The sequence below is a fragment of the Callorhinchus milii genome, unplaced genomic scaffold (assembly GCF_018977255.1).
Source record: "Callorhinchus milii isolate IMCB2004 unplaced genomic scaffold, IMCB_Cmil_1.0 Scaffold3, whole genome shotgun sequence".
Classification (NCBI taxonomy): domain Eukaryota; kingdom Metazoa; phylum Chordata; class Chondrichthyes; order Chimaeriformes; family Callorhinchidae; genus Callorhinchus; species Callorhinchus milii.
Window position 1 is genome coordinate 247,080 of NW_024704744.1, and position 10,979 is coordinate 258,058.

The window sequence follows — 10,979 nt, forward strand, 5'->3', positions numbered from 1 at the left end:
AAAATGTTCAGTATGTATTTTTACAACTGCGAAATCCGTCATTGATACAGAAACTTGTAGATAAATATGATATTTAGATTTTACAAATACAGTGGAAGCCGAATAAGATGGACATATCAGACCGGCTAATTTGTCCGGCTTAAGCAGCGTCCGATGTTAACCAAAGCTCTGTTACCTCTTCCCTTCCCGCCCAGCAGAGGAGCATCAGCATCGCCTGCTCCCTCCCATTGCTGTTCCCATTGGACAGGAAGGGGACCAATTAACGGCAGCTCTGAGGTTATTGCAGTCACTGCCCCCCTTCCCCTCACTGGTTGCTGCTGACTGACAATCTCCAGACGCTCAAGCGACTCCAGGCTATCAATGAATCGCGATTTGACTTCTTTAATCTCCATTCCCTTCCTAGTTTCTTCCCTGTTCCTCCCATTGATTGTGAATGGATGGAGTCTGATGATAAGAATACCAGAGTCCGGCTAAAGCGGCTTCCACTGTATGACATTTTCTCAAAATGTCAATGAAAATACAAGAAAACACTACGTGAAGAGGTGTACCTCTCCCAGGCCTTCCAAAACCCTCAGCGCAATCAGGTGTTTGTAGCCCAGATCGGCAGACAGCGGAGTGAGTAGTGTGAAGACTGCCGTGCCCATTATTCCAAAACCCAACAACAGCTTCCCTCCAAACCGGAGAGCCAGGTAACCGCCAGGAATCTGAGTAACAATGTAACCATAGAAGAAAGCACCGAGGATCCATCCCTGAGCGTCCGACGTCCAGTTATACACGTGGCCCTGAGCAGAGTAAATGTGCAATATTAGGCTTTTGAAAAGTAACTGGTTTCAAAACTATAATAATCCTTCCGTTTGCGCCTTATCAAATCTTCGAGGAGTCTCAAAGGGCTTTACCAAATATATTGTAAAGCGAATTGACTTTGGCTTTGTAGATGAAACACGGCAGCCAATTGTGCACAGCAGTGTCCCACAAACAGTCGGGGATTGAGTGACCAAATTATTATTATTTATCATTACCACAGAAAAGCAATTTGCCAATCGACTAACAACCGAGTTCCTACTTACTGCTCGGTAAACAGAGGTGTGTGTCGCACCCAGCCCCGACATCTTCCCTCTCCCTCTGCTCCGAATGCCCCCTAATCCTGGATGATTTCAACCTTCACTTCACCCCCTTCTGCTCTACCTCTGCTAACTTCTCCTATCTCCTCTCCTCCCTCAACCCCTATCCTCCAAATACACTCCGCCACTCATGTCCACCCTCTTGACCTGGTGATCACCCGGGGCCTCACCATCTTGGACCTCACCATCAGCAGTAAAGCCATCTCGTATCTTTACTTCATCTCCCTTAACTCCTCAATTCCTCTCTCCACTGCTACCCAACCCACTTTCAACTCCCCTGGAAACAAATCTCCCCACCCAATCCCTCTTCGCTGCCTTGGAGTCATCTGAAATCCTCTCTGGGCTTTCCCCCGCAATGACCCATCCTCAGTCACTCTCATCCACAACTCATTCTTCTCCACAACTCTCTCTCCACCACTCTTGATGCCTTTGCTTCTCGCACTTCGCAAACCATCTCCTCACGAAAGTCACCTTAGTACACCAGCCACCTTTGCTCCCTTAAGGCCGCACCTGGCTCAAATCCAACTTAACGGTCCATCGGCAGATCTGGTTGGACCTTATCAAATCTTACCGCTCCACCCTTGCCTACCCTAAATCATCCTTCCACTCCAAAACAGTCTTGTAGGTCAAGGACAACCCCAGGCTCCTCCATCACCAACCAACTTCTCCACCTACCCTCTCATGCCTCGCCCATCCTTTCCTCCACCTCCAAGGCAATACTGGATTTCCTCGAAACTAAAGTCGAAAGGATCTGCTCAGCTGCCTCTGCCTTTCTGTCTACTACCCCTTCCCCACCTCCCTGTCACACCCTAGCCCCTACCTATCCCTCCCTCCACACCTTCGACCCCCATCTCCCACTCCTCTCTCAACATTACTATAACCCACATGAAATCAATCACCTACGCCCTTGACCCCATCTCTACTCCTCTCTTTACCATCCAGATCCACTTCCTCGCCCCTCTACTCACAAACATCATAAAACTCTCTGTCCACTGGCACCATTCCCACTCCTTTAAAAATGTCCACCATCACCCCATCCTTAAAAACCCTCCTGAACCCATTCCTGCTCTCAAACTATCGCCCCATCTGCAACTTTCCTTTCCAAGGTCCTGGAACGAGTCGTTGCTTCCCAGCTTTTTCCTTCCTCTTCCACCGCTCGCTTCACGAACTCCTCCAATCAGGTTTCCTTGCGCTCACAGCACAGAGACAGCTTTGGTCAAATTGACAAATGTCATTTTTTCCATCTGTGACCAGGGCTCCCTCTGCCTCCTCGTGTTCCTTGACCTCTCTGCTGCCTTTGATACTGTCGACCACTCTATCCTCATCCACCGCCTCTCCTCTCACCTCAACCTTCACGGCTCTGTCCTTGACTGGTTCAGATCGTATCTCTCACCACTTGTACTTCATCTCCACAGTTTTTCCTCTAGCCCCTGCACCGTCTCATGCGGTGTTCCTCGGGGCTCTGTCCTTGGTCCCCTCCTCTTCAATATCTACATATTCCCTACATTATCCGCAGACATGAGGTCAACTTCCACATGTATTTGGATGACACCCAACTCTCCCTCTCTGCTTTCACCCTCGACTCCAGGACCCACTGCTGTCCTGACACAATGTCTGTCAGACGTCAAGTCCTGGATGAGAGTCAACTTTCTTCAGTTGAATGTTAACAAGACCGAGGCTCCTGATTGGCTCCTCACCTTAGGCGCTGACAGCATCACCATCCATGGCCGCTCACTCCACCTTGCTAAGCCAGTCCGTAACCTTGGGGTCTTGTTTGATCCTCAACTATCCTTTCTACCCCATATCCATGCCATGATCCACTCTGTCTTCCCCATCTCTGCAACATCACCCGGCTCCGCCACTGTCTCACACCGCAGCCCCCGAGACCCTCATACACGCCTTCATTATATCCAGGCTTGACTATGCAAACTCCCTGATTGTCGGTCCCCAACTCCTCCCTCCACAAGCTGCAGATCACCAGAACTAACTCTGCAGCCCGTGTCCTCTCCCGCAACAGGCTCCGTCACCCCCATCCTCACCCGACTCCATTGACTTCCCATCACACAGAGGATACAGTTAAAATTCTGGTGTTCACCTTCAAAGCCCTCCACGGCCTTGCTCCCTCCGACCTCTGTGACCTCCTAACCGTCTACTATCCTGCCCACTCCCTCCACTCAGAATCTCCGGCCAGCTTCACGTCCCCCATCTCACCCGTCCCACCATTGGTGGGTGGGCCTTCAGCCACTCTCCCATCCTCCAAAACTCCATTGTGGAATCCTGTAGCTCAGTGGTTAGAGCACTCGCTTTGCAAGTGAGAGACCTGAGTTCAATTCCAGGCAGAGGGCAAAACGTTGGGCAAGTTTCCTTACTCCACACAGAGCCTAATAATAATCCCTCCAAAACCAACAACAATAATAAATTGATCATTTTCAATCTACGACTGTTTGTGGGACATTGCTGTGCGCAATTGGCTGCCGCGTTCGCCCACAAATATACAGTCAATTCACTTTACAGTGTGTTCTGTGAAGCGCTTTGGGACGTCCTCCCGACGTGAAAAGCGCTATATCAAATGCAAGGATTATTATTATTATCATCCTCCTTCCTGCTACCTGCCCTCCACCCTCCCTGATCCCAACCCCCAGCTTGGTTCCAAAACACTGATTGCCCAGCGCCTTGGGATGTCCTCCCGACTTGAAAGGGGCTACACAAATGTAATTTTCTTGTTGTTGCGTGTGGAGTAAGAAAACCTGCCTAACATTTCGTCCTGCCCGGGAATCAAATCCAGGTCCTCTTGCAGACTCCACAGATGGGCATGATACTCATCTCCAAAATCTCTGCTTGGTCTGTCTCTTCTCACCTGTCAGCTTCTCCTCTTCAAACACCTCACTCTCTACCACCTCTCCCACGTCTTCTTCAATATCCTCAACATCATCATCTATCAGCCTCCTTGGCCTTCTGGAAGCTCCACACCCCTAACGCATCCTACTTGATCTGCTCCAGTTTCTGGGATTATGTCTACTAATAAAGATGGTGTATCTGTGTGTCTGGCTGTCTGGTGTATTCGTCAATCATGCAATAACCGATTGACTTAGAGACATGATTCATGCATCATCGGAAAGGTCTTGCATGTGGCAATGTCATGGATATATATCTTTTTTGGGGGGATCTCCTATCGTTGATCTGTTTAAGAAATACTTTAATTAAGCCCCAAAATATGAGGTATACATTGTACTCTGCAACTACTTAGCGACAAAGGAAAGCACACACTGTTCAGAGAGATACATCTATATTCTGCAACATGTGTATGGCACTTTTTTCTGGTTGTCATGGGAGTTAGGTTGGAGGGACAATGTAAGAGACTGAGATAGTGAGAGAGAGAGACGTAGAGAGGGAGACTGAGAACGATAACAAAAATAACTTGGGGTTTATATAGCGCCCTCCACGCCGGACGGCGTCTCAGACCGCTAAGATAGTGAGAGAGACTGAGGGAGAGAGAGAAAGAGAGAGATAGACTGGGAGAGTCAGAGAGAGAGACAGTGCAAGAGAATATATTATAAAATGTAGTGACTGTATGTTTTGTGGGAGAGACAGAGAAAGACAGATAGAAATAGAGACTGAGAGAGAAAGACAGAGAGAGAAAAACTGAGACAGACGAGAGACACTCTGATAGTGAGAGCGACTGAGAGAGAAAGAGAGAGGCTGGGAGAGGGATAGAGAGGGGCAGAGAGACTGAGAGGGACAGAGACTGTGAGAGAACATTTATTAAAGGAGTCCTCCCAGATACCTCCCACAGGAATCCTCTCAGCTGAGTATAGATAAAGATGAAATGTCTGCAGGTGTGTCGGTCTGCATGTGTGTCTGTCTGTCTATAGTTCATACTGGATCCTTTGGTTGCAAGCAAAGCTAGTGAATAATATTAATCCTTTCAAGTCAGGATAATGTCCCAAAGCTCTTCATAGGATTTACTGTAAACTGTAAAGTGTGTTTGTGGCCAAACACCTAAGCCCAATTTGTGCAGCATCCCACAGATACCAAGTGAATGACTAATTTTATTTGAGGATTGCTGACTAGAATCATAGAATCATACAGAACAGAAGGAGGCCATTCGGGATTTCCTCCCAACGTGAAAGGCAGAAGGAGGCCAAAAAAAAACTCCTCACCTCCCCTCTTTTCCTTTTAACAACTATAATAAATCAGTGTCCTTGGGTTACTGACCCAACCGCCAGTGGAAATAGTTTCTCCTTGTTCACGCTATGAAATCCCCTCATAATTTTGAAGACTTCTATTAAGTCTCCTCTTAACTTTCTCTGCTCCAAGGAGAATAAAGGACACTGGGAGAGAGAAACTCCCTTTTCGTTTTGAATGGATTCTTAATATCCACTCGGATAGCCAGATGAGACCCCAGTTTAACATATCAAATTAAAGTGTGTCAGCCTGGCTCTGTGGTAGAACTCTTGTCTCTGAGTTGTGGATTCAAGTTCCATGGGGTGTGCTGCATTGACAAGGCCCTGTCTGCCCACTCGGACGGATGTTAAAGATCACACTATTCGAAAAGAAAAGGGAATTTCATCCGGTGTCCTGGCCAACAATCCCCCAAATAAAATTGGTAGTTTCAAGACTGTTTGTGGGACGTTGCTGTGCACAATTGTACTGCCGCGTTCGCCTACAGTACACACTCACTCCATTTCACAGTAAATCCTGTGATGCACTTTGAGACCTCCTCCCGATGTGATAAGGCACTATATAATATATAGTATATATATATAGGCACTATATAGTACAAATAAGCCAAATGCCCTCCCTCTTGTGCTAAACTTGTATGTTTCTATGCACTTTACACACATTTCCTTACCTTCCTGACATTTAGTGGAGGACTAGAATTTGAATGAGGTGCACATGCCGCGATGCTCCCGTTCTGTTTGGAGGTGACATTGCTGTCTATCATCTCCACCAAGGCCACGCTCAGTGCCACCCGCAAAGTGTACACAACGAAAAAGCCAAAGAAGGCTAAGGCTGCCAAGTGCCATCGCACATAACAGAAGACGGGCGCTAGAATAAATCAAGGTGTTGTTAATTGGTAAATCAACAACAAATTACATTTCTATAGCGCCTTTCATGTCAGGAGGATGTCCCAAAGAGCTGGACAGTCAGGGATCCGCACCTGAGCTGGGGTTTGGGATCAGGAGGGGTGGGGAGAATAGGGGTAGGAAGGTGACGGAAGGCACGGTCGAAGAGGTCTTGAAGGAGGCAAGGGAGGAAGGGGAACAAGGCAGAGGAACTGTGGGATGGAGTTCCAGAGGGTGTGGGCAGAGAAGCTGAAGGCCTGCCTACCAATGTTGGAGTGGGCCGGACGGGATGCAGACAGGTTGGTAGGGGATTAGCAGGTCACTGAGGTAGGGAGGAGTAAGCTGGAGGAATATAGAAATCTTGTGCTACTAAGACATAACTTCTCAAAATGTGAAGTGACAAGGCAAGGATTTAGGTTGAAGTTTGCAAACAGATTACTGTGCCCCCAAATTCTGGAACACTCCTCCTCCATCCCTCCACCTTGCCCCTACCTGCCCCCTCTTCAGATCGTGCCTGAAGACCTTCCTCTTCGACCATGCCTACGGTCACTTTCCCCTCCCCTCGGCTTGGCGTCATGCTTCGCCACTGTCAAGCGCTCTGGGATGTGACACTGTATGTGTAAATGCAAGTCGCTGTTGTTGTTATACAACACCATTGGGACAAAAGGTTAGCACAGACAGTAACATCTCTCCCAGAGAAGTGAGCTGGGAAGCATCTCTCTTAATTAATTTTGTTCCATGTGAAATCCCTGAATACCTAGCCTTTTTCAAACCTACAACATATCTGAGCTACATATTGTGTAAACTCAGGGCATGTTTAGATATTGAGCTCACCTTTCCTATTAAAGCTGTGAGGGCACAGGGTATGGAGGTGCAGAGAAGAGGGCAGATCAAACTATTTCCAAAGGAAATAAGAGGGGCAAAAAGATTATACGAAAAAAGGTTAGCGGGTAACATGAAAGGGAATTCTAAAATATTTTACAAACATATCAAGGAAAAAAGGCAAGTCAAAGGTAGGGTGGGGCCAATTAAGGACTAAGGCGGAAATCTTACTGGGGAGGCAGAGGGCAATGGCTGATGTGCTGGATGAGTTCTTTGCATCTGTCTTCACAAAAGAAATGGAAGCACCAAATGCCGCAGTATCGGAGGAGAGAGTATTGGAAATGGATAGGATAAGTATAAACAGAGAGGAAGTACTGAAAAGGTTGACTGGGCTGAAGGTGATAAGTGGCCCGGTCCGGACGGGATGCAGCCGAGGTTCCTATGGGAGGTACGGGTACAAATAGTGGAGGCTGCGGCTACAATTTTTCAATCTTCGTTGGACACAGGAGTGGTGCCCGAGGACTGGAGAGTGGCCAATATGACTTCCCTGTACAAAAGGGGACAGAAGGACAAACCTGGGAACTACAGACCAGTCAGCCTAACATCAGTAGTGGGGAAACTCCTGGAGACTATAATCCGGGACAGAATACATCTTCACTTAGAAGAATATGGGTTAATTAGGGACAGGCAGCACGGATTTGTTAAAAGAAAATCTTGTCTAACAAATCTAATAGAATTTTTCGATGAGGTAATGGAGAGGGGATAAAGGCAGTGCAGTTCATGTAGTTTATATGGACTGTCAAAAGGCATTTGGCAAACTGCCATATGTAAGACTTGTAAGAAAGATAGAAGCCAATGGTATAAAAGGGACAGTGGCAGCGGATCCAGAACTCACTGGGACACAGAGAGCAGAGAGTTGTGGTGAACGGCTGCTTTTCTGACTGGAGGGAAGTGTACAGTGGTGTCCCCCAGGGATCGGTATTAGGACCACTGCTCTTCTTAATATACATAAATGATCTGGACTTGGGTATAGCAAGTACCATTTCCAAGTTTGCGGATGACACAAGGTTAGGGAGGGGGTAAACAGTGAGAAGGATAGGAGCCGACTGCAGGAAGACATAGACAGATGGTAAGATGGGCGACACGTGGCTGATGAGTTTCAATGTGGAGAAATGCGAAGCAATGCATTTTGGTAAAAAGAGTGAGGGGACACAATATAGGCGGTAATACAATGTTAAGGGGGTGAAGGAATAGAGAGACCTGGGGGGCAGGTAAATGAATCCTTGAAGGTGTCAGGACAGGGAGATACAGCTGTGAAAGGGCATATGGGATACCAGGCTTTATAAATAGGGGCATAGAGTACAAGAGTCAGGACGTTATGATTAACCCATACAAACACTGGTTAGGCCTCAGTTAGAATACTGCCCCAGTTCTGGGCACCGCACTATAGGAAGGATGTTAAGGCATTGGAAAGGGCGCTGATAGAGGAAAAAGATGTTATGGTATGTTTAATTGTATATCGTAGCTTGTGCCCTGGCCTATTGCTGTGTAGACGCCTTTAAGCAGACATAAGTAAGTAGGTTAGACTTGTTATTGTAGAATCCCGTTATCTGAAGGCCACAGTGTAAGGAACAGCGGGTGATAACATAGAAATGGCCTTCTAGCAAAACTGCAAGATTAGTACAGTTGAAACAAGCTGAAGCAAGAAGTGTGGGAACGCATGCAGCAAACCGGATTGGTCTGTAAGGAAAAACACCCCTTCTGTGTATTTTGTGTACTCCTGTATAAAACTTATTGGTACCGAAGAAGAGGATCTTTTGTCTGACGGAGACATTAGATCCTATTTGTATACGGGAACAATTGTGTGCTCCTGTATACAAGTAGAAATAAAAACCCATTCTTTGTTTCTTAAGTTTACTTGTATCAGATTTTTTCTCTCCAGATACAGACACATAATTCGCGGATCTAACAATTGGGGGCTCGTCCGGGATCCCAACATCTCATCGCACCCTACGGTAAACCCGCCAGACCAGTAGTTGTATACGTGAGTTGTCCGGGAGAACCCGCCGCTGGGCGGACCTAGATCGAGAAGGATCGAAAGGCCGTATACAAGAATTATCTGGGATAATTTGCTCGCACACTCTACAGCCTCAAACGGTGAGGATCCCCCTGAGAGAAAGTCGTCCTCGACGTACAAGTGGGGCAAGTGGTGGAGCCGGTCTGGGGGCAAACCGGGAGAGTGGGTGAGTGACGGGACTACCCGAAACAAATATATATATATGCGAATAACGAGTGTCTGATTGAGATAAGTCAAATACAATTAAACATGGGCAATGGAAATAGTAAAGAGGGTTGTTGTACGTGTTGTAAGCGAGTAGAGGAAGTGGAATTGTCTCCTAATGGCCGACGTATGGAGGCCGTAGTTACGGGGAGCGGGAAACCAGAATTCATGTGGAGAAAGAAGTTTGGATTTGATGGTAAATTGAAGCCCGAAAGTACTAAAGAATTATTAGATAAATTAAAAAGCCCTACTCGGATTACCTTGAAAACAATTTTCTGGAACGATTCCACAATGGGATGTTTGGTCGCTCTGCAGCCCGAGGATGAGTTAAATTATAAAAATGAAACTTTTCCCCATGTTTCAGTGGCTAAAGCCGTTGGGGAGGAATGGGAAAATGTGGGAGTATTTGTCGATAAGGGAAGGAGGCTGACTGATTGGAAGGAGACAGGAAAACCAGGTATCTGGTATTCAGAAAAGGGAAAAGTATTCTCCAGATAACTGAATTGGGTGGCTCATTGTATACGGGCAAGATTCATGAGAGGACCCCCTGCGAGACCGTGACTAATCGGGCTCAGTGCAGATTTGGAAAAAGCGTTAAACCAAATCCCAGAATCTTTGTGGTCACAGGGTCCGGCGGATGTTGGGTTAATGCAGGGAGTAGAGCCCATTAAAATTAACCCTAAAAGCACCTTCAGACCATACCAAAGACAGTATCCCATCTCGCCGGAAGCACATGAAGGAATTAAACCCATTATTGAAGAATTAAAAGAAAAAGGGGTCATTGTTCCGTGTCCAGATACAGACACATAATTCGCGGATCTAACAGCGCAGAGGGGATTTACGAGGATGGTACCAGGAATGAGGGACCGTGATGATGAGGAAAGGCTGGAGAGGTGAGGATTATTCTCATTGGAGCAGAGAAGGTTATGAGGATCTAATAGAGGTCTTCAAAATCATGAGGGGATTTGATGGGTTAGAAAGGGAAAAACTGTTCCCACTGGTGGGTGTGTCGGTGACTCGAGGTCACAGATTCAAAATAGTCTCTAAAAGAAGCCGAGGAGAGAAGAAATGTTTTCACGCAGTGAGTTGTTGGAATCTGGAACCCATCGCCTGAAAGGGCGGTCGAGGCCGATTCGATAACCAGTTTTAAAAACGCGGTGGACGGGTATTTGAGGAGGACGGGTTTGCAGGTTATGGGGAAGGAGCTGGGGACTGGGATTGACATTACATTGCTCTATTCAAAGAGCCGCACGGACTCGATGGCTTGAATGGCCTCTTTTTGTGCCATTCAAGCCATCGAATGGCTTGAATGGCACAATTCTATGATTCTATGTTAAGTAGCTTGTCTAAGGTAATCTTCAATATGAACACTTTGCCACATCAGGACTTTATTTCACACTACATGTGTTTAGAAACATACCTACACTTTACACTATATTGTGAGGAGCTTTGAGATGTCTCGAAGATATGTTCAGGTGCTGTGTCAAATGCAAGGATTATTATTATGATATTATTATAAACCTGAAGATCCCATTAGCTTTCCTCATAGCTTTTCCCTGACTGCTTTCTTTCTCTCAGCTTCTGATTTTCATTATTTGTACTGTTTTTCATTGAATAAGGCAAGCTGTTATCTCTTGCTGGTAAGTTCAAAACTGGAAGACTTAAATATAAGTGGTAGGTCCATAGGGC

General features: G+C 46.6%; 1 protein-coding gene across 1 annotated transcript in view; it reads right to left on the reverse strand.

Moving 5' to 3' along the window:
• Nucleotides 1-8,963, reverse strand: part of sialin — a gene marked incomplete at its 3' end in the record, with an annotated part of 33,576 nt that extends 24,613 nt beyond the window's left edge. Inside the window, 4 exon segments of the mRNA XM_007912317.2 lie at nt 549-782; nt 5,974-6,170; nt 7,022-7,082; nt 8,928-8,963. Coding sequence (XP_007910508.2) covers nt 549-782; nt 5,974-6,170; nt 7,022-7,082; nt 8,928-8,963 — 528 coding nt within the window.
• Between the last annotated feature and the right edge of the window lie 2,016 nt (nt 8,964-10,979).